This window comes from Erpetoichthys calabaricus, chromosome 4, assembly GCF_900747795.2.
Source record: "Erpetoichthys calabaricus chromosome 4, fErpCal1.3, whole genome shotgun sequence".
NCBI classification, from domain to species: domain Eukaryota; kingdom Metazoa; phylum Chordata; class Cladistia; order Polypteriformes; family Polypteridae; genus Erpetoichthys; species Erpetoichthys calabaricus.
In genome coordinates this window covers 156310673-156335892 of record NC_041397.2, presented here as the reverse complement: position 1 = coordinate 156335892, position 25220 = coordinate 156310673, and the positions used below count along the sequence as shown (strand labels likewise).

The following is a 25220-nucleotide window of genomic DNA, read 5'->3' as shown; positions in this document are numbered from 1 at the left end:
GATCCTTGGATCTGTACACAATGTCTCCACTCTGCAGTAAAAGTTCTGGAGCTCTGCTCCGCTGCACAAGAGTATTTTGTAGATAAAATTAACTTTGCTGTAAAGGGGTTTTCTTTAACATTAGTTCTACAAGAAATTGGCCAGGATCAAAAAAAATAAATCTGTTAAAAACTAATATTTTGTTACAATGGAGTTTGTTCTAATGGAATTTTACCTGAAAGGGTTAACTTTTGCTCTCTGATAACAGTTTACATATAAGAAGTCTCGTTTGTTATGACCAAATATTTGCACAGGACAGTTTAACAAGTCTGGGACTTTACATAATGCTTAATGACATTAGGGCTATTTCTGGAATATACCATTTATCTATATGCTGATTGGTGAAAATTAAAATATATTTAAATGTGTTATGTAAATGCACCTAAATGAAAAAGACAGTGCTCCGTTAGATTTTTTCACTCTGGCATGTTACAGTGAGCAAATGGGGGCACAACCAGCTGGTGTAAATAAGTGACATGATTGGAGCTCATAAATGCCAATGGGTCAAGACTTTTCTTTATCTAATAAGTATTTTTTTGAAAATAAAAATATATCAAACATTTCTAGATATTAATCACTTCTCTTATCTTAATTACTTTACTATTCAAAGATCAAAAAAACACGGCAAGCACATTTGTTACCGGAGACAAAGTGACAGTAGATGAGGTTTAAAAACACCGAAATGTTGGAAAAAAAACAGAATATTGAGTTATGGAGAAGTTGTATTTGAAAAAAACACAAGAATATCACTACAGGCTTAAATGTCCTTTCTATAACCTTCAATTTACTTACTGTATATCAGGACAATGTTTAGACTAAAGAAGGAAATTCAAGCATCCTCAAGAAACCCATGTGAAAACACTGACATTGACCAAAAAGGGACATGGGGTTGGAGCTTATTCCAGCAGCAATAAATGCAAGGCAGGAACACATGGGGTTCACTCATGCATACACTCCAAGTCATATCAGTGAAATGAGGTAATGTCAAAGATTAAAAAAAAAAACCACACACACTAGAAAACAGAGAGTAACTGGGAGAAGAATTAGAATCCTGGACACTAGAACAAATACAAAACCATTTTGCTCTCAGTATATATGATATTAATTTTAGTTTTAATGTTCATCAATTGATATATAATAATGCTCACTTACGTATTGAAAAGGAACAAATGCTCATTAGTCTCCCTCCATTCTGTAATGATATGCAGAATGACACTTTGCAGTTCTTGATCTCCAGAAGCATCACCATTTAAACAGTAACGGATAATAGCAAGGTGGCCACATCCTCCTACAAACAAAAAAAAAAATCTTAAGCTTAATAAAAACATGGACAATTTGTAAGTTCAAGACAAGTGATTGTTAGTCTTATTAACAACAAATTTGGTTAATTTTTATTACAACTGGTTCACTAAATACTAAAAATATTTTTTTTATTTTAAAGGAACATTTAATTCAATTCTATCTCTCCAGGTCCCACCATAGTCAGTGCATGGCAAAATTCAGCAGTACCAATTTAGCCACAGGGTGACAGCTAAGACTGTGCCTCAAAAGTTAAAATGTAGTCCCCTCAGCATCCTGGTCACCATTTTGGGCCCAAAACAGATTCTCAGCGTGCCTGTGGAGCCTGAAACAAATAAAGTGCTCATAATTTCCGACTCCATAGCATAGAATGTCAGAATTCCAAACTATTTTAATTCAGTAGTTAATGTTAAATGCCTCACAGGGGCGAAGGTTATCTGAAATATAGCCTACATTGGACATTCTGGACAAAGACGGAGAATTTAACTTTTTGCTGCATGTCGCCACTAATAATATTTATTTACAGAAATTTGAGGTATTAAAGGGGAACTTCGTATCTCTATGCACCACGGCAAAAAGAAAATGTTGGAACCGAATTGTGCCTGACCCATTACCAAGATTATATAGAGGAGATGTATGATTTATAGCAGATTGTGTTCTCTACATAGCTGGCTAGTAACCTGGTGTGCAAATAAAAGCAAAGCCTTTGTAAACAATTGGGATATTTTTTGGGAAAAAGGAGAGATTTTTTTAAAATCACAAAATATGTCACAAAACTTGCCAGACCACCATCCAGGTCACAGTCTTGTCTTAAATCACAGGCTGTTGTTTATCGTACCTCTTTCTATCCTGTAGCTGCTACCCGGAAGCCCTGTTGCAGGGCATCTTATAAATTTAATCTTGATGCAAACTTAAAATTATTGAAATAACCAAAAAATAAGAAGCATAATTTAGTCTAAGAGATAAAACCATATTAGGGGCACCTGTTTTCAAATTAAAACAAAAAAAAATATATTGCCATTTCAGAAACATCTTTGCCGTTTAAAATGCTGCTTATTAAAAATTTGCTGTCTTTGAAATAAAGATGTTTTTGTAAATATTTTGCCGTTTAAAATGCTGCTTATTAAAAATTTGCTGTCTTTGAAATAAAGATGTTTTTGTAAATATTATTATTTTAAGTATAGACTCTGAAACCTGGACTGGTAAGTCTGACACTATTCCCTTTGCTGAGATATCACCAAAAGGATACACATTCCTTGAAAAATCTAGAGATACTAGTTGAGCAGGTCCTCGGAAAATTCATTGTAACAATATATAAACCGCTTAAATAATGCAGTTGAATTTACATCTTTTGAGGCACTTCTTTTAAATACAGTGGAACCTCGAGATACGATCACCTCTGTATACGAGAAATTCAAAATACGAGGAAAGTATGAGCGAAAAATTCAGATCTAAATGCGAGCATTGGCTCGCGTAACGAGTCACGCTGTGGGTATAGCTCGCGGCTTAGCGAGGGGGCGTGGTAGCAGTTGCGAGCCGCGATCTGCGGTGTCTGCGTTTCTCACTTAAGTGCACAGGTGGGAAACTGCTCACATCCATGATTGTTCCTGTGGCTGATGGGCTGCAGCTGCCATGTCCTCCCCGCATATATAGAGAAGCGCGAGCCGGTTAAGGGGGAGAAGAAGTAAAAGGAGAGAGAGAGAGACAGAGAGAGAGAGAGAGAGAGAGAGAGAGAGTGTGTGTGTGTGTGTGTGTGTGTGCAGGCTCGCGTGTAGCTGAACAGGCGAGCCAAACAGCTGAAGCAGGACGGTGTAGAGAAGGTCAGCTGCATTAAGAGTGTCTCGCCTGTTGCAGAGCCCGCAGGTGAGACGCTAACAGAGAAGCAGCACCGGGGATTGTCATCTGTTTTATAAAGACTGCATCCTTTTGACGTTTTAACCTTGTGTTAAAGGATTGTTATTCTTGTGTATTTTAAACCTCCACTCACAACTGTTTTAAGGATTATTTATTTAAAGATTTATTGAATGCTCTACTGCACTTTGGACACCTGTTTTGATTCTTTTAATAATCAGTTATATTATTTACCAGTGTTATTTATTAAAGGTAGACTACAGTATATATAATTTATCAGTGTTATTTGTTAGGAAAATTGATTTTTATGTTAATATATTTGGGGTGCGGAACGGATTAACTGGATTTCAATTATTTTTAATGGGGAAGTTTGTTCTAGATACGAGAAATTCGCTATACAAGCTCAGTGCTGGAACGAATTAAACTCGTATCTAGAGGTTCCACTGTATTAACACAGATTCCAGCACAATTGTTGTGCAACTCTACAGACCACCAGGGTCATTTTTATTGATCATTATTGAATTTGGCAGCATTTTAACTGTTTTAGCCATAAATTATGATCGTGTAGTGTTGATGGAGGATTTCAATGTAAACACTGATGTGGAAACTGACACTTGCGGCAAATGTTTTACTTATTTGCTTAAATTTGTTTATTTATTTATTTAAACTCAGTAGTCACATTGTCAACAGTCCATTCCATATTCTTTACCATTCACTAGATCTAATTATAACTTACTCCATTAAATTATTTCTGAACACTAATTAATTGCATTTTATTTGGCTCTTCCCGTATCTATCTATCTATCTATCTATCTATCTATCTATCTATCTATCTATCTAATGTGACCTTGAAAGAGACTCTGGATACCGTAGCTCCCCTTGCAGTACATAGAAACTCACCCTAGTTTAATAATAGTACTCAAACTCTTAAGAGTGTCAAAAACTGGAATGTGGAAGGAGAGCAAAAATGCTGCAGGTCTTTCAAACTGCATGGACACAGAGTGCTAAAAAATACAAAGATCTCTTTAAAGCCCACTTGGACTACTATGCTAAAATAATAGATAACAACAATAACAATCTTTGTGTACAGCTTAGACCAGTGGCTAATTTAACAAATGTAAATTTAGAACTATGTTCAAAATATTAACAGACATTATCAGTACAGAATTTATTAACAACTTTAATGAGAAAATCAAAAATGTAAGACCCCAGATCTCAGCATCACATTGCAAACTTAATACAAGCTTGGCAAACACTGTCTTTCTTTGTATACACTACTTTGGAAAGTTTAATCTTGTAATAGAACAGGAAGTCTTAACTTTATTTTCTAAAATTAAGCTTTCTACTTGTTCCATACACCCAGTGCCAACAAAATTAGTAAAGAGCACAATGGATGTTTTAGAAGCAGCTATTCTTAGCATTATCAATAGCTGAACTACTGAATAGCGTAGTTCCTGATGTACTAGAAGTATCAGTTATAAAATTATTGATTAAAATGTCAGACTTAGGGGCGGCACGGTGGCGCAGCAGGTAGCGCTGCTGCCTCGCAGTTGGGAGATCTGGGGACCTGGGTTCGCTTCCCGGGTCCTCCCTGCGCAGAGTTTGCATGTTCTCCCCGTGTCTGCGTGGGTTTCCTTCGGGCGCTCCGGTTTCCTCCCACAGTCCAAAGACATGCAGGTTAGGTGGATTGGCGAATTCTAAATTGGCCCTAGTGTGTGCTTGGTGTGTGGGGTGTGTTTGTGTGTGTCCTGCGGTGGGTTGGCACCCTGCCCGGGATTGGTTCCTGCCTTGTGCCCTGTGTTGGCTGAGATTGGCTCCAGCAGACCACCGTGACCCTGTGTTCGGATTCAGCGGGTTGGAAAATGGATGGATGGATGGATGGATGGATGTCAGACTTAGACCCACATATACTTAATAATTAGAGACCCATTTCAAGTTTACCTTTTCTCTCTAAAATACTTGATAAACTAGTTGCAAATCAGCTTCAGTTCTACCTTACACATAATTTATTTGAGAAATTCCATTCTGGGTTCCATATTGGTCATATAACAAAAACGGCACTAACAAGTGTTGTAACCGACATTCTAATATCCTCTGATAAAGGAAATTCCATTGGAATTATATTGTTAAATTTAAGTGCAGCATTTGACACCATTCATTCTATTTTACCACATAGGCTGGAAAATTACTTTTGGCTCATAGGCATTGTCAAATTGATTCCAGTACGTACAGAAATGGGTGAGATACGGTGTTCCACAGGGTTCAGTACTTGGACCGTAACTGTTTCTCTGATGTTGTCCTCAATGTGATGTGGTAGTGATTTGTGAATGAATGAGAACTACTTCTCTTTGAACACAGATAAAACAGAAATACTAATTCTTGGAGGGAATGATGCTGATTGCAATAATATTTTGTCATTATTTAATTCAACTGGAATCTGCATTGGTTTTACTGAATCAGCCTGCTATCTAGGCATTACCTTTGACAATAGCATATGGGTTAAGGAACATTTTACAAAATTATATAAGAAATGTTTTTTATCATCTTAAAAAGTTTAGAAAAATAAAGTGTTTTATAAATATGCAGGAAACAGAGATTGATTCATGCATTTATTTCTAGTAGGATTGATTACTGCAATGCATTGTTCACTGGCTGTTCAAGTCATTCTTTATACAGCTTTCAGTTTATTCAAAACACTGTTGCAAGAATTATCACAAGAACAAGAAAGTATCAACACATAACACCAGTTTCTAAGTGCTTACACCAGTTCCTAGCTAAGTTTAGGGTAGATTTCGAAAAAACTCCTTTTAACATATAAAGCCTTAATTGTCCAAGGCCCTACTTACTTATATGAAGTTATTACTTGCAAACCAGAGTGCACATCAAGATCTCAAGATGCTGGGCTATTAATTATTACAAGATTTATTACATTAACAGGGCGAGGTTGAGCTTTTAGTTACATGCGTCCGCCCCAAAGCTGTAGAATAATCTGCCTGCTACTGTAAGAGGTTTCTCCTTCAGTTTTTAAATCCAGCCTGAAGACTCACAACTTCAGTTTATCATACCCTAACTAGAGCTGCTGATTAGCTGTGCAGACTGTGTCTCTGTTGTTAGTCATTAGTACTAAAATTTAAGTAATATAATATTTATAAACTGTTACTAACCCTCACCTAGTCTGTCTTGGTATCCTTATGTGTCACAGCTCTATTGCCAAGCTGTTTGTCTGTCAATGGAAAAGGAATCTTAGATAACAGAGCACTGGAATCATTGGGTAGAAGGGTCCTTTCATCAGACTGGGCTGCCCAGCACTGACTCAGCTGTAGAATGGCCAATGGGGGAGGTAGCTTATTAGCCAAGTTCTTCAAGACTCCGTGTGTGGCTTTTTATGATTCCATTTCTATAATCTGGCAGTAGTTCTACAATTAACTGACAAGTCAGATATTGTTTTTCATTTATGTTAATTAGTTTGTACTTTGTTTTTTGATACATTTGAACAAATCTGTATCCTTATATGTGATAGTTCTGCATCTAGTAATTGGTATAATCTGTTCTTGCACTTTGCCTTCAGGGTTGTTGCGGTGCCTGTACTTGGTGAGGAGCACTGTGCAAGAACAAAGTACTTGGTATTACTGTATTGTATTGCTGAGGTGGCAATGATAAATGGGTCGTCTAGTTCTTTGAAAAGGATCCATTTTGTTCTGTTTAGTGTACTCTTTTTACCGCATTTCATGACACCCATTGTACACCCAACCTACCTGGAAGGGGTTCGCTCTCTGAACTGCTCCCTTCCCCCCCCCCCCCCCCCCCCCCAAGATTTTTTTCATTTTTATTTTTCCCTACAAGTTTTTCTGAGAGTTTTTTTCTTGGGTTCTTAGGGAGTCAAGGCTAGGGTGACTTGTGTGATTTTTGGGCTATACAAGAAATAGTTATTGTTGTTGTTAATTATATAGGCCTTAACAGAAAGTCCAAAAGCCCAAATAATGGCCCTTACACTTACTCTACTCTTTAAATCTATGACCTCAGGCAATCAGAGTACCAGGGCATGAGACAAAAATTACAAATGTAATTATGTATTATAGATAATATACCAATATTAATAAAAAAATTAAAATGAGAATGACAGAAATATCATTAATACCTAAGCAAAAAAAATGAAAAAACAAAACCGCCTCCTGTGTACTGATGATCAGAGACGGAGACTTACTGACAAAATCTTTGTGAGTGGAAGAGAAGCAGCTAAGAATTCTGTGTTCTGTGACATGAAAGTTAATTAAAAGATAACTTTTGCTCCTAAAAAACATTATTTTTTTATTGCCACTAAGGAGCTTGTAGAAGAAGAATGTTCTCCTCAGCACCATGTATCTTGTGTGTTTAGTAAATTAGAATTTTATAACAACTATTCTGTAACTTGCCAGTGAGAGAAGCTTGGCTTATGAACTAACTAAAATATGTTATTCCAGGGTTCAGGAGAAATAGTGTCCACATGAATACAATCTAAGCTGTTTCTTGTTTTTTCCTTTCTCAAAGTGAATGTCTCAGGGACAAGGTCACAAGGCTGCAGGGAGTACATGTAGTTCGTGCAAGGCGTCTCTCCTATGCTCAGTTTTGAGAACACAGATAATGCTTAGCTCAACAGACATATTGTTTAAGTCTACTTAGATGATAAGGATGTTTTTCTGTCTTATTAATCACGAGATGCTGAATTATAAAAAAAACCCCTCCTAACTTTTATTCAGGGTTCAAATGAGCTTTGCTGTCAGTGTGCCTTTATCATCCACAGTTTTCTGGTGCCCAACGTGGGGCTCGAGACGGGCAGACGACTCCCTGAGCGGGTTCGTCCAAGTGGACCGATTTCCGCGGATCGAGGACCAGCTCCGGTAAAAGTTAGGACTGGCCTGCCTTGGGCGTTTCCTGCGTGGGGAGTCACTGACCACCTCCTGACCGAAACGAAAAGCAACTGGACGGGATTTTTCCAGGCAGGCAGAAGGAGTTGCGGTGAGTAGATTTGGGGGATTCCCGTTGGTTTGACTGGTGTGCCAGAGAAAAGAAAAGAAAAAAAAAGCATGCAGAAAGAATAGAGAAACGTACTGTATCGAAACCATAGAAGGGTTCTTGGGATTCATAGAGAGTGACGGCACAGTTTGTTAGTAAGTCACCCCTTGTGAAATGGAGTAGAAAGAAGCGAGTGGCACACTCCTAAAATAATAAACAGGAATAGGGGGTGAAAGGGGCAGTTAGAGAACGTGTGAAATTTGGAAAAGGGGAGGTCGTGTTTTCCACTTGTCGACTGGTTGAAATCCGAGGACGGAAGTGGACGACAAGTGGGACGAGAAATAATCGGGGATTGAGTTGCTCTCTGTTGAAGGCCTGCCGCTCACTATGGGAAACACTAATAGCATGCCAGTCAAACAGGTCCACCAGGGTCATAAAAACTTAATGTTGGAGGAATTGTTTTCGGAGGATCACCAGGCTCCAAGCACGTCCGCAGGATTTAAGGGAGGGTCTCTTAGAAAGTTTATAGAAAAGAAAACTGGGTTGGATTTTACAGAGGCATTTAGGAAGTGGAATAAACAGAGCGAGAAAAAAGATCCGTTATCTCCTGTACTTGCTTCCTCACCTTACACACACCATCCGCAGCCCCCACCTCCTCCAGCGCCCTCTGCGCTAGAATTAAAAAAAACGATCCCTCGGGATTCGACTTTTTTGATCAAGAATATCACTATGATCCTTCATCACACACTGATCCAGGGGATGACAAAAGTAACACGATGGGCGCGGGGGTTGAGTTTCATGATCCCAGATCTTCTGTTTCACAACACACTAGAAGTCGAACCCTTATCCAGTCGCCATCCTTCCACTCCCCTTTCAGATCCTCTAAACCCCCTTACCCTCTATTCTCATGCCCTTTAATTGAGATTCCAAATCCTCGACATGATCCTACAATCCCTGTAGGAGCTAATAACCCCACTACTGTACTGATACATCGTAACTGGGAAATTCAAGAGCTGAAAGACGTTGTGTCTGAATTGCCTGATCCCAAAGTTGTTGGTGGGTTAAAATTCGTGGAACAGCTACAGCAGCTAGATGATACATATAAGCCCAGTGCCGCAGAGTGGACCCAGGTGCTACGAAGAAAACTTGGCACCACTTGGGCCACTGTTAATCGCGGGCAGCATAACGGGCAGCCCTGGCAATGGAATGAGGCATTGCCTCATGGACAAAACAATGAAGGAGCTTTCCTTGTTCAATGGGAGCACGTGAAAACGCTAATAGAGGAAAAATATAAAAAAGCCACTGACTGGTCCCTTATCTCCACTGCAAAACAGAAGAAAGATGAAACGGTAGACGAATGGGCACATCGTATTCAGGATTTGATGACGAACCACTCTGGTTTAGACAATCCGGACGACCGCACCAAAGCAGCAGTTCCTCCTTTTGTTTCAGGACTGAGAAGTGATATTCAGAATAAAGTCCGCACTTCTTGTATTAGCTGGGAGTGTGCCAGTTTTGACGAAGTGAAACGACATGCTGAGCACGCCGAACGGCAGACAAAGCAAAAGGAGTCAGACACACAGCTTAAGCTGATTGCAGCACAAATGAATTATTATACAGGCGGAGCCATCCCAGGCAAAGGTCGGGGACGTGGAGGATTTTTCTGGGGACAAGGGCATGGACGAGGTTGCGGATATATGCTACCTGGTCCAAGTGGATTGCCTTCTCAGCTGCCTCCCCCTCCAGATCCAAATGCTGCACCTTATGTCTGTTTCGGATGTGGTGAAATTGGACATTTCCACCGTAATTGTCCACAAAGATGCCCTCCCCCTCCTCCGTTGCCTGAACCTGAAGACATTCCTTATTCCTAGGAATTTGCAGGGACCCCCAGCCACTCTCTTCAGTTGCCTTTGCTCATTCACAACTCCGAAACAGATACATTATTGACTCTGTTAGTAAATGGCACTGAAATTGTCTTTCTTGTGGACACAGGGGCTACGCGCTCCACTCTTTCGCTAAAGGAGGTCCCTGCCTCGAAGGATACAGTGACTGTGCTTACTGCTTCTGGACAACCACGTTTTACTGGTGTCAAAACCTCTTCGAGTTCAGCTACATTCCGGTGGTTCCACTTTGACACACCGATTTCTTTTAAATCAGCTCTGTCCAGTTAACCTCTTAGGACGGGATCTCATGACAAAACTTTCTCTCTCCATTTCTATGACTGAACAGGGATTTTTCTGCTCGTCTCCCAAGTTACTGTGCGAACTCGCCCCTCACCCCAAACCCTCTTTTGCAGCCTGGACTTTAAACATTTCCTCACACACCATCCTCCTCAACGCCCTACACTCTGTTCCCTCCTGTTTATTTCCCCTTTTACAGATCCCTGACACCCTCCATTGTACTGCCCAATATTTCCCTGCAGGAGTAGACACCCCCTGGCTAGAATCCTTTCTTTCTTCAGGCACCTGCCCCAAAACCCTTCACATTCCCTGTATCTTTATTTCATCCACACAAGCTGCTGCTTCTGTTCATCTCACATGCTCACAGAATATTTTCTATCTCAGCGGTTCAGTTCCCCATGTTTCTCTAGCCAAATCTAGCACCGTTCGCTGGGTGGATATTGGGGAATGGGTGGAACAATGTCTTAACAGAACGGACTGGCTGCACGTTGCTCCAGGTATCTTTGATACCTCAGATCATTTAATAACTAAAGTTGTGGTTCAAAATGATTTTTTTTGTACATCGTGTGCTGTGCCGTCCTTCCCTTTCTGCTTTTTCATTGCAAACCACCTTTCTCCCTTGGCTCTCTTCGCTCCCTGATTCCCTTTGGTCCCAAGGGAAGAATGATTTTGGAAGGATAGCCCATTGTGAGCCTCTGGTGATTCACCCGAAATCTTCCTTCCGCCCGCACCGTGCCCAGTATGCTCTGTCCCCAGAAGCAGAGGCTGGTATCGCCGCCGTACATTCTTATCTCGTAAGGTGAGGAGCGATTATTCCAATTAAATACTCTCCAGTCAACTCCCCCATTTTACCTGTAAAAAAGGCTGACGGTTCATGGCGTTTTGTTCAGGACCTACGACAAGTTAACTCTGCGGTTTTTCCTAGAACACCTATCGTTCCTAATCCTTCCACTATTCTTTCCACGATACCCCCGTCCGCCCGGTATTTCTCTGTTATTGACCTTGCTAACGCTTTTTTTTCCATTCCCGTGCACCCTGATTCTCAATTCTGGTTTGCTTTTATCTTTCAAAACTGCCGATGGACCTGGACCATCATGCCTCAGGGATATACTAAAGCCCCTTGTGGTTATGGACAAGCTCTTGCTCAAAATTTAGAAGGCTTTTGGCCAGATAAAGATAGTATATTGATACAGTATGTGGATGATATAATGGTGTGTAGTACTACTGAAAAGGAAAAAAAAAAAATGCACATTACACTCAGAAAATTGCTATTGTTTTTAGGAGAAAATGGCCATAAAAAAGTGTCAAAAACAAAACTGTAGTTAGTCCAAACTACCGTTAAATATTTAGGTCATGACATTTCTTGCGATACAAGAGCTCTCTCTAGCGGCCGTATAACCATCATTCACAACCTTCCAAGACCGGTCACAAACCAACAGGTTAAGTCAGGATATTCTCTGTGGCTGCATAGCTTTTGATGGGAATGTTTTCTTGTTGTGGAGTTGTGCTGTGTGATTTTCCGACGTGGATTGTCTTTGATTTGTCGCTGGCACTTGGGTCGCCACGGAAATTAGTGTTTCCTTGTTGTCGCTGACCCGGTTCCGCCACGGACTTTTTCATGATCTGGAAACTAGCGCGTATAGCACCACGGTCAGATGAATTCCTAATTTAAAAGTAGTACCAGCTTGCAGCCTGAGAAGCTGTTTGATTGTAAATTTTTCAGGAAGAGCACAGCCTTTACAAAATCTAGCTAACACTGCCATCTGGCTGCATGCAGTGGAATAGCAGGCTGACAAGGCTCTATGTGATTTAAAATGTGCACTACTCTCCCTGACTATTTCTCGTCCATTCACTCTGTCCGTGGACGAAAAAGGGGGATTTATGAATGCAGTTTTAACGCAACTACATGCAGACAAACAAAGGCCAATAGCCTATTTTTCGAAAAAATTGGATCCTGTAGCTACAGCTCTCCCACCTTGCCTTAGGGATGTGGCTGCTACAACTGAAGCTGTACTAGCCAGTACGGATATAGTGCTCATGAGCCCCCTAACAGTAAAAGTGCCTCATGCCGTACACTCCATTTTAGTACAGGCTAAAACCTCAAATCTCACTACTGCTAGGGCAATACACTATCAAAATGTACTCTGTATGTTGTCAAACGGTACCACAGAAAGGTGCTCCACCTTAAATCCAGGTACTCTTCTTCCAACTGAAGAGGAAGGGGAGCCCCACAACTGTCATGACGAAATAACTTAAGGTTATAAAACCTACGATTGGAAAATGGAACATCTTCAACCAGCTATGCAGTGGTCAAAGGTGACCACCAGCTGGAAGCAAACCCAATTTCATCAAGTTTAAGTGCGCAGGCAGCTGAATTGATAGCTATCACCCGAGCATGTCAGTTGTCCAAAGGGAAAATTATAACAATTTATACGGATTCCAGATATGCTTTTGGAGTCTACCATGATCATGGAGCCTTATGGAAATTAAGAGGATTTAAGACCAGCGCTGGCAAACCGATCCAACATCAAAAGCTGATTGAATCCCTCTTAGAAGCTATAACTAAACCATCAAAGTTAGCGATCATTAAATGTCAAGCTCACACAGGAAAACAAGATCCTGTCAGCAAAGGAAACGAATTAGCTGATCACTTTGCTAAACAGGCTGCATATAATAACACACCAATTTCTTTATTCCAACAGAGAACTAACCAGGACCCTGATAATCAACTTGTTTCTTTACAGAGTGCAGCCACGGACAGAGAAAAGAGTCCAAAGAAGGGTTCCTCTCTGATGGAGTCTGGACCCATAGGCAAACTAACAAACCTTTCCTACCAAAGGCTTCTTTCCCAGGTATGGCAAAAATCGCTCATGGCCTAGACCATGCTGGAAAGGACGCCATGATTCAAGATGTTGAAAAACACTGGGAAGCTGTAGGCTTCTCTACATATGCAGAGCAGTTCTGCAGGTGCTGTGCATTATGTCAAAAGTTTAATGTAGGAAAGGGCACCCAGGTAAGTTCTGCTGTTACATCTAATCCAATGGGTCCGTTTGAACACCTCCAAATGGATTTCATTGAACTAACTCCGTCTAAAAGTTACCGTTATTGTCTAGTAATTGTTGATGTGTTCTCCTGATGGGTAGAAGCTTTTCCTTCTAAACACGCTGATGCTAAAACTGTAGCCAAAGCTTTAATCAAAGAAAATCATTCCTAGGTGGGGCATACCACAGAAATTACAAACTGATAATGGCACTCATTTTGTGAAGTCCGTTATAAATGAATTAACCACCTGGCTCCAGATAAATGTGCATCATTTTTGCAAATACCACCCCCAGAGTGGAGGCATTGTGGAACGGTGCAATGGCACCCTAAAATCTAAATTAGCAAAAATCTGTGAGCAGACAAATTTATCCTGGCCGGACGCTTTGCCTCTGGCCTTAATGAGATTGAGGTGAAGAACACACCGGCAATTAGGACTGTCGCCGTTTGAAATTCTGACCGGACGACCCATGGGAAATGTTAACCTGCATACTGTGGACAATGATCTTCTCTCTTGTCTTACAGGTCTCCGAGCTTCTCTGAAAGAAGTCCACGAGCAGGTTAACCAGGCCTGGAGGACTAGTCTTCTATCTAAAGACACGCCGATTCCCTTAGGCACTTGGATCCTCGTCTGTGACACTCGGAGGAAACATTGGCATCAGCCGAGGTGGAGGTGGAGAGGACTGTTCCAAGTTCTTCTGTCCACACCACAAGCAGCGAAAGTGGAAGGATTGCCCGACTGGATTCACGCCTCACATTGCAAGAGATGGCACCCTTGATTGCTGTGCTACTATGCTTTTCTTTTCCCTTGTCGACTGCCCTGGTCACCTTGACTTTCCCGTTAGGAATCACCACATCAGTGCAGGTTGATTTCTGTTCTATTATTGACTGTGGGACTGGTCGTCAAGTCCAGTGGACCTGGTCTGACAAATATGTGTGTAACTGTTACAACCTCTGGATTCGGAAGTAACTGTGATGAGTGGGAATGGGTTTTTGCTAATACTGGAACTGATGACTGGGGTTATCAACCCTATACGGCCCAAAAGTATGGTCTGAAATATCGGTTTTCTATTAGAAAAGGACATGCCTCTCATGAATGTGCTGACAACCATTGTAACCCCTTGATCATCACTTTGAAGAACCCCTCTTTACATGACTCAGGAACCTATATATTAGGGGCATATGTATCTGGAACAGACCCTTTAGGGAGATTTCTAATTAAGATTCACAATCCTGTTACTAACACCTCTCATTCTCCTGCACACACACCCGTCTCCCCAACTTCTGGTTCAGACTTTTCTCCTGTTAAGATTATGAATATTTCCACCCTTTCATCCACTTTTTCAATTGAAACTGGCAATGGTGATCAGAACTGTTGGTTGCAGTGGGTATTATATTCGGCTAAGCAAGTAAATCAATCTGATTGCTATGCCTGTACTACGGCCAGGCCAAATTTGGCTACCGTCCCTTTCCCTCTTTCTAATATTTCTGACCCCGTTGGTCTCCCTTGTCTCCTTGCCCTTTTTACCTCTCCGTCCACACCGAAAGACTAACTGCATTACACTTTCTCTCCTTTTTCCCCCCACTCCTCATATGACTCCCCCAATGTTCCAGTCTCATGAAGGCAATTATACCTGCTTCTCTAGTAATTATAGTTCCCCCTTCCGAGGTACTAACATTGGTAATATCCCTTCTTCCTTCTGTTCCCAGACTTTTCAGGTTAACTCTACCTCATTTAATTCTACATTATCACTTTTCCTGTTAACACAGACCACTCCGCGTGCTGATATTTGGTGGATGTGCAGTAGATTAAAATTACTTGATATTCTTCCCCGTGTGGACTGGCACATGTGCATTAACCCAACTTGTTATGCCTTTCCGCCTCCTCCCTCTGAATTCTCCTCGCGTGTCGTCCAGCTCTGACCGACGTCGTCGACCCCGCTCTGCTGACCCCTCCACGTTCTCTCTTCACAGCTCTGGCGTTTACTTTGATTCCATTGGTGTCCCTCGCGGAGTCCCTGATAAATTTAAAGCATGAGATCAAGTTTCTGCCGGATTTGAGTCTATCTTTCCCCAAGTTACAATAAATAAAAATGTAGATTGGATTAATTACTTATATTACAACCAACAGCGTTTCCTAAATTTTACTAAAGAGGCTGTTGAAGGGATACATGAGGAGCTTGATAGAACATCCCTTATGACTTGGCAAAATCGATTAGCATTAGATATGCTCCCCGCCAAAAAGGGGGGTGTATGTGCTATGTTTGGTGATGTGTGCTGCACTTACTTCCCTAATAATACGACTCCCGATGGATCAATCACCCATGCTTTGACAGGTTTAACTGCCCTTTCAAATGAATTAGCTACCAATTCTGGCATTCCTAACACATGGGATCAATGGTTTATGTCTACTTTTGGATCCTGGGGCCAATGGCTCAGGTCAGTTTTTATTTCACTGGCTGTTGCTTTTATCATTCTGTTGCTTGTGGCCTGCTGTATCGTTCCCCTGATCAGATATATTGTGTCCCAATATTTCACTGCCTCCGTGGCCAAGGCTTATATGTTACACGAAGAATGCATGCTTCAAATTTCTTCCACTCCTTCCCCTTCTCCTACTCTTCCCCGCATTACTCCTATGTAACCCATATTTTTGTTGGTTCAAAAAGGGGGAAATGTAGAAGAAGAATGTTCTCCTCAGCACCATGTATCTTGTGTGTTTAGTAAATTAGAATTTTATAACAACTACTTTGTAACTTGCCAGTGAGAGGAGCTTGGCTCGTTTCTAGAACTAATTATTTTAGTGCTGGACAGCTTTTTATATTGTTAACTTAGTACTTTCAATGTCATTCATTAAAGACATAACAGAAGATGCATCATCAGGCTTGATTAAGAGATACACTTTAGTGTCATTCATATGGTTAGGTCCATAAATATTTGGACAGAGACAACTTTTTTCTAATTTTGGTTCTGTACATTACCACAATGAATTTTAAATGAAACAACTCAGATGCAGTTGAAGTGCAGACTTTCAGCTTTAATTCAGTGGGGTGAACAAAATGATTGCATAAAAATGTGAGGCAACTAAAGCATTCTTTTTAACACAATCCCTTCATTTCAGGGGCTCAAAAGTAATTGGACAAATTAAATAACTGGAAATAAAATGTTCATTTCTAATACTTGGTTGAAAACCATTTGCTGGCAATGACAGCCAGAAGTCTTGAACTGTGAAGATTTTGCTGTGAACAGACAACATGCGGTCAAAGGAGCTCTCCATGCAGGTGAAAGAAGCCATCCTTAAGCTGTGAAACAGAAAAAACCCATCCGAGAAATTGCTACAATATTACGAGTGGCAAAATCTACAGTTTGGTACATCCTGAGAAAGAAAGCAAGCACTGGTGAACTCAGCAACGCAAAAAAGACCTGGACGTCCACGGAAGACAACAGTGGTGCATGATTGCAGAATCATTTCCATGTTGAAGAGAAACCCCTTCACAACAGCCAACCAAGTGAACAACACTCTCCAGGGGGTAGGCGTATTGATATCCAAGTCTACCATAAAGAGAAGACTACATGAAAGTAAATACAGAGGGTGTACTGCAAGGAGCAAGCCACTCATAAGCCTCAAGAATAGAAAAGCTAAATTGGACTTTGCTAAAAAAACATCTAAAAAAGCCAGCACAGTTCTGGAAAAACATTCTTTGGACAGATGAAACTAAGATCAACCTCTGCCAGAATGATGGCAAGAAAAAAGTATGGAGAAGGCGTGGAACAGCTCATTATCCAAAGCATACCACATCATCTGTAAAACACGGTGGATGCAGTGTGATGGCTTGGGCGTGCATGGCTGCCAGTGGCACTAGGACACTAGTGTTTACTGATGATGTGACACAGGACAGAAGCAGCCGAATGAATTTTGAGATGTTCAGAGACATACTGCAACCCAGGAGTTTATTAAAGCAAAGAAGTGGAAAATTCTTGAATGGCCAAGTCAGTCACCTGATCTTAACCCAATTGAGCATGCATTTCACTTGTTGAAGACTAAACTTCAGACAGAAAGGCCCACACACAAACAGCAACTGAAAGCCGCTGCAGTAAATGCCTGGCAGAGCATTAAAAAGGAGGAAACCCAGCATCTGGTGATGTCCATGAATTCAAGACTTCAGGCTGTCATTGCCAGCAAAGGGTTTTCAACCAAGTATTAGAAATGAACATTTCCAGTTATTTAATTTGTCCAATTACTTTTGAGCCCCTGAAATGAAGAGATTGTGTTAAAAAAATGCTTTAGTTGCCTCACATTTTTATGCAATCGTTTTGTTCACCCCACTGAATTAAAGCTGAAAGTCTGCACTTCAACTGCATCTGAGTTGTTTCATTTAAAATTAATTGTGGTAATGTACAGAACCAAAATTAGAAAAAAGTTGTCTCTGTCCAAATATTTATGGACCTAACTGTATATCAAATAATACATGAATATTGTTGGCAACATTAGTCTTTTTTTATACTGTGAATGGTGCAAACCCCATACTGATATTTTCCATGCAAGCTGTGGCAATGAAGAGGAGACAATATTAAAAAGGAATACTTTAATTATGATAATTTAGGTCTGAAGGACTGAGTACATTTTCCTGTTACTAAGGCAATGTCGGCAAGCAATGATACGGTTGACTATGTAATATTAATTTCTTTAATTTTACAGTCGAGAGTAATTTACAGTTTTCTTAAAAGTTTAACAAATCAGTAACATTTACTTCAATTCAGTTAATTTTACTTTTATATAGTGCCCTTCACCGACTATAGCCTGGGATTGGTTATGAGGTGGTTTTAGTGTTACAAGTTCAGATATAAAGCAATATTCATAGACAAAGTCAGGAACAGTCACAGTTCTGAAGATCTAGTTTAACATCTTATGTCCTCTAATGAAAAGTGTAATTTCATATAGCACTTGGGAGTTCTTACAACTACTTTTCTAAAACCTATGAGAGTATTGTTTCTAATGTTTTCCTTTGTTTCCATTTCAGTTCATATATATTTGTCCCAACATGGAAACTGAATTTGTCAGCTGGGTTTTCTCATAGATATTAGGAAATCAAATTTTAAATATAGAAAATAGGAACTAATCTATCAAACATAGCTACACATAAATAATATAATGGGAACTTATTGCTTATAATTTCAATTTACAAATGGGACATATAAAACTAAAGCAAAACCAAGACTTAACCCATTAATGTCAAAAATGAAAAAAAAAAGTTACACATTGGAATGTTTACTAAAGTAAAACTTGAAAATATTTCAACCAGTTGCTTTTCATGCTAGGAAACCTGATACCGTGACTTAATGGAAACAACTGCAATGAATATAGTGATTGAGTTCTGTCTTACAGAATACACCCTATTGTATGAAATAACATTAAAGAGGTTCCGTCTGATTTGATTAATGAGATCTTCTTATTGTAATTGTAAGAGCCAATTTTAGAAAGTTAAAGTTTTGAGTTAAACTCATATTAATGTTTGCTTAATTTGAATAGAATATAATTTCTTCCATAGTCATAGACAATGGTATAGTCTTTTCCCCCTATAAGTTAGTAAGAGATAGAAACTATGTGATAATAGCTCTTGTTGTGCTTAGAACAGGTCCCAGTAAACAGGGACTTGAAAGACCTATTTTCTACTTAGAAATGGGATAAGCATACAGTTTTCTGACCGCTTTGAAATGGTTCAGAAACGTTTTGAAATGGTTCAGAAATTATAAGTGACTAGTAACGATTTAAGATGTAACAAGTTTAAGCTTAGAACTAAATTTTTCTTATTATAATTTTTCCTTTTTTTTGCTGTTTTAATACTCTTTTTTGTGTGAACTGTTTTACTTTGAAACTTAACTAAACTTTTAAAAACGAAGATATTTTGTCTGTGGAATCATTTCTGCGCGTCAGGCCTTTGCTGAATTCCATTTTTTGAGTTAGAGCTGCAGAATTTTAGAAACTTTGGGAAAACACAGCTACAGTAATGCTACATTTTACAATTTAATTTATCTTGCTCAAGAAAATAACATTTTCCAGTCTCCAATTGCCTTTGGATTGTGTGAGACACCATACTAACTGACATTTTAATTTTTTTTTTTCAAATTCTCTAAATGAAAGATCTACAGTTCTAAAAGTAATAATGCTCTGTCTCCTGACACTTCTTAATTGCCATTTTCTTGCCATTTCACTGGAATATTGTCCAAGTAGTACTTCAGAGGGTGTAGTAACACAGTCTGTTCCAATTCAGCTTTAAGACAGAGAGAGGGTTTTTAGTAATCATCAGAAGTTGCAAATTGTTTGTTTCATCTTGCAAGGCTTAATTTACTTTAATTGCTTCAGAAGGTAGGTTGTAACCTGAACAAGAGAGAGAACACCATTACCCAGATGTCTGAATTCCCAAATAAAGTGACAAAACCTCTGTAGACTGATCAAAAAATCTGAAGTAGATATATGCATAGAAAAGACTCATCTTACATGATCTGTATTTTTTCTTTGTTTTTTTAAGACTCTTTTTCAAACATATTCCCTTAACTTTTAAAAATCTGTTCAAATATACTTTCTGCTTTTCATAGGCTTCGTCTGGAAAGCATTAGGTAAAAAGGTCTTATTTTAGGATTGTATTATAGACCATCCCACATAGACAATAATTTCAATGCATATCTGGTTGGAAATATTAAAAAGGAAAGTTTACAGAAGGATATTACAATCATGTGGGACTCTAACTACCCAAACATTAACTGGGATAACCTTGCAAATAGCAGAGCACAAGAGCAAGAGTTTTTAGACATAATCAGTGAGTGTTTTTATAACAAGCACCAACACGGGGTGAAGCCTTTCTAGATGTAGTATTTTGTAATAATCAGGATAGAATTGTGGGTGTAGAGTGACTGAATCACTAGGGTCAAGTGATCATAATGTAACATAATTTTCAGTGTTTTGGATGACTGCAGCTGCCAAGACTATATAACACTTTATAACACAGTGGCACAGGTTTAAAAATGTTTTGCATATAATGTAGGACTCTGCCTCACTAGCAAACCTACTTGTTTGTTTCCACCCTCCTCACTTATTGATTGCATAGCAGAAATCAAATCCTGGTTTTCTTCAAATTTTCTTAAATTAAATTGTGACAAAACTGAGGTTCTTCTCATTGGTATAAAATCAATATTATCCAAAACGGATAATTTTTCTTTTGTTATTGATAATTCCTCTGTCTCCCCTTCCCCACAGGTTAAGAGTCTGGGTGTCATCCTTGACATCAATAACATCTCCCGGACTGCCTATTTCCACTTGCGTAGCATTAATCACATTCGCCCCTCCCTCACTCCCCACACCACTGCTATCCTTGTTCACAGCATTGTCACCTCTCCTCTGGATTATTGTAATTCTCTTTTATTTGGTCTTTTTTGCAAATCTCTTTATAAGCTTCTAATGGTCCAGAATTCAGCTGCCCACATCATTACTAGAACCCCCTCTATTTGCCATATCATTCCCGTCTTGCAGCAGCTTCACTGGCTTCCAGTTAAGTTCCGTATTCAATTCAAAATTCTTCTGTTAACGTTTAAGGCTATCCACAACCTTGCCCATGCATATCTGTCCGACCTACTCCATGTTGCCATTCCCTCCCACACCCTTAGATCCTCTTCATCCATTCATTAAAACAAGAAACACTTTAATGATTACTATTTTGACTGGTATTGGACTGTCAAAGCTTTAATGCCTGCAGAATATAAAATTAGATTCTTTTCAAATGTATCCTTACTCTCAAGTTTATCACCTTTAATTCCAAATTCTAAATGAATTCCAATTTCTAATGCTGCTTGTCAGCAATCTGCATCCAGATCTACTTGCAGGGAAAACTAGGGGGATGGTGGCAGGATTCGCACTGCAGCCACTGTTCCAGTATGGTGCTGAGGCGTCACCTGTTGCACAGCTGCACTCGGGTCCCAATCCAGATGGTTTGTTGCGTGGTGAATGCGTCAACCAACCTCTCTCTAGTGTTAATAATTTTATCCTCTTCTTTGGTATAATTCTTTTAGTACCATTTTGAATATTTGTGAGGCACTTTGACCATGGGACAGGTGCTATGTAAATAAAATGCTTTATTATTATTACCACAGTAAATTTTAGTAAAAGCTGCAAGACAGGCTTCTCTGCTGTTCCACTGATCATCTAATATGGTTTACCTAAATCTCTGTATGAAATGTCCCAACACTTTACTCTATGTGGGAGAAACTGGACAAACTCTCCAGCAAAGAATTAATTTACACAGGTTCCACATTAAGCATGGCAAGAGAGATGTTCATGTTGGAGCGCACTTCAATCTCCATGGACAGTGTAAGAAGGACTTTAAAGTCACAGTGAGAGAAAAGAATGGGAAGTTAAACAAATGCTAAAATTTACTAATGCTAAAATTTAACACATTACAACATGGTTTAAAGTACTAGGGTGTTGTACTGTGTAAAAAGATTACAAAATGAAAGCTATCAAGGCAATTCTGATTACATCTTGCCTGAAGAAGGGGCCTGAGCTGCCTCGAAAGCTTGCCTATTGTAATCTTTTTAGTTAGCCAATAAAAAGTATAATTTTGCTAGACTTCTCATTGCATCCATAATGGCTAACAGGGTATAACACCCTAGTACTAATGTTCCACTGAAAACAAGTTAACAATTTGTAATTCATACAGTTTAGCACTTAAAGACAGCACATTCTCCAAAATTACAGTAGGAAAAGGAATGTGGTAGGTTACATTCTGCCAGCTTAGGTTCAACTAAGCATCATTATCATTACGCTGTTTACATATCTTGTGTCTGTAGTTTTTATAACAGTCACCCTTGCAATTATAAGTAATTAGTTCTTGGAGCAACTCGATAGGTACTATCCCTTTACAACAGTGAAAAAAACAACTATAACAAATAAAACTACAATGCCTTGCACAGTTATTTATACAATAAATAACTTGTAATATTCACATTCAGAACACAATCATTACACAGAACAAGTGTAAAGTATTAAGAAATTTAAATAAAAATGGAAATGACATGACTAAAATAAAGATGGAAATGACATGATCTACTGATTGTGGCCACTACAGCACAGTCCAAATTAACAATTAAAATAATATTCAGTGTGGGACAGATACTTTTTAATACTGTTAGTCCATGCTATTTGATAAAATTGTAATTTAGAGTGCTGAAGTTTGTTTCAAAGGAGACTGTGCAGTCTTTAAACATGTTGTCGTTCACTGTGCAATTTGTAATGCAGCACTATTCTGTATTTGATTTCAGATAAAAGTTGGCAGCTATTTCAATGTTTCCCAAGCAAGCAACCTCTACAGGAACCGTGTGCCATTTTCTAATGATGCTTGTTAGCAAACACATTGTACCCATGTCTGGAAATTGTATGCTCAAAGAGAAGATATAAAAATTGGACAACTGCATGAAACCCCGAGAGCACACCTACAGATGGATGGAAGACATCATTCCTGCCCAAGCCCAAAATTTTTTTCCACACTCTGGAAACAAGATAAGCTCCAATTGCAGGAAACCCCAACTGCGACTACTTTGGCCAAGTACTGCTCTCCTGCAAGTATTATAGTCTAGTGAGTGTTAAGCCTACATTAAACAGAAGCAAGTATAATCTTCCTTTAATGTTAGCGATTATTTCTACCTTTTAGAATCACCGCCGTAAAGATACAAGACATATCTTTATGTACAGTCATTGGCTGAGCTTTCAAAGTAGCAACTTCCTTTTAATATGTGACATGCCTTATGGAAACAGTAGTACTTCAGCAGTGACATTAAGTTTATTGGATTAACAGAAAATATGCAATATGCATCATAACAAAATTAGACAGGTGCATAGATTTGGGCACCCCAACAGAGATATTACATCAATACTTAGTTGAGCCTTCTTTTGCAAATATAACAGCCTCTAGATGCCTCCTATAGCCTTTGATGAGTGTCTGGATTCTGGATGGAGGTATTTTTGACCATTCTTCCATACAAAATCTCTCCAGTTCAGTTAAATTTGATGGACAGCCTGCTTCAAATCATCCCATAGATTTTCGATGATATTCAAGTCAGGGGACTGTGACAGCCATTCCAGAACATTGTACTTCTCCCCCTGCATGAATGCCTTTTTAGATTTCGAACTGTGTTTTGGGTCATTGTCTTGTTGGAATATGCAACCCCTGCGTAACTTCAACTTTGTGACTGATGCTTGAACATTATCCTGAAGAATTTGTTGATATTGGGTTGAATTCATCTGACCCTCGACTTTAACAAGGGCCCCAGTCCCTGAACTAGCCACACAGCATGATGGAACCTCCACAAAATTTGACAGTAGGTAGCAGGTGTTTTTCCTGGAATGCGGTGTTCTTCTTCCGCCATGCAAAGCGCTTTTTGTTATGACCAAATAACTCCATTTTTGTCTCATCAGTACAAAGCACTTTGTTCCAAAATGAATCTGGCTTGTCTAAATGAGCATTTGCATACAACAAGCGACTGTTTGTGGCGTGAGTGCAGAAAGGGCTTCTTTCTCATCACCCTGCCATACAGATGTTCTTTGTGCAAACTGCGCTGAATTGTAGAATGATGTACAGATACATCATCTGCAGCAAGATGTTCTTGCATGTCTTTGGAGGTAATCTGTGGGTTGTCTGTAACCATTCTCACAATCCTGCGCATATGCCGCTCCTTTATTTTTATTGGCCTGCCAGACCTGGGTTTAACAGCAACTGTGCCTGTCGCCATCCATTTCCTGATTACATTCCTTACAGTTGAAACTGACAGTTTAAACCTCTGAGATAACTTTTTGTAGCCTTCCCCTAAACCATGATACTGAACAATGTTTGTTTTCAGATCTTTTGAGAGTTGCTTTGAGGATCCCATGCTGTCACTCTTCAGAGGAGAGTCAAAGGGAAGCACAACTTGCAAATGACCACCTTAAATACCTTTTGTCATGATTGGACACACCTGTCTATGAAGTTCAAGGCTTAACGAGCTAATCCAACCAATTTGGTGTTGCAAGTAATCAGTATTGAGCAGTTACATGCATTCAAATCAGCAAAATTACAAGGGTACCCAAATTTTTGCACAGCCAGTTTTTCACACCTATATATATAATTCACTAAGGCAGCCGACCATGGCAGGCAAGACACAAGACAGAGCCACGCCCACCAACAATTCACTAAGTAGCCGTGCGCGCCCATGATTTCTGAACGTGTTTAGTCTCTCCCTGTGCAGCAAGCGAGCCAGAGAGAGAGAGAGAGAGACACACACACACAGGCACGCGTGACCGTGGCAGGCACAACGCAAGACAGAGCCCCGCTCACCAACAATTCACTAAGCAGCTGTGTGCACCGATGATTTCCGCACGTGTTCAGTCTCTCCCTGTGCATTCCCTGTGCAGCGAGAGAGAGAGAGAGAGAGACACACAGACACAGGCGCGCGAGAGAGAGACACACACACACAGGCATGCGAGAGAGAGAGACACACACAGGCGTGCGAGAGAGAGAGACACACACACAGGCGTGAGAGAGAGAGAGAGACACACACACACACAGGCACGCGAGACCGTGGTAGGCAAGACGCAGGACAGAGCCCCGCCCACCAACAAATTCACTAAGCAGCCGTTCGCGCTGATGATTTCCGCACATGTTCAGTCTCTCCCTGTGCATTCCCTGTGCAGTGAGCGAGCGAGCCAGAGAGAGAGAGAGAGCGACACACACAGGCGCGCAAGAGAGACACACACAGGCACGCGAGAGAGAGAGAGAGAGACACAAACACAGGTGCGCG

The 25220-nt window shown here is 39.9% G+C and overlaps 1 protein-coding gene across 1 annotated transcript in view; it reads right to left on the bottom strand.

The window, feature by feature from the left end:
* The window catches only part of ltn1 (listerin E3 ubiquitin protein ligase 1), a 284812-nt gene that overhangs the window by 86657 nt on the left and 172935 nt on the right, over positions 1-25220 (bottom strand). The window contains exon 20 of the mRNA XM_051925735.1: positions 1192-1327. Coding sequence (XP_051781695.1) covers positions 1192-1327 — 136 coding nt within the window. The remainder of the gene's footprint in view (positions 1-1191; positions 1328-25220) is intronic.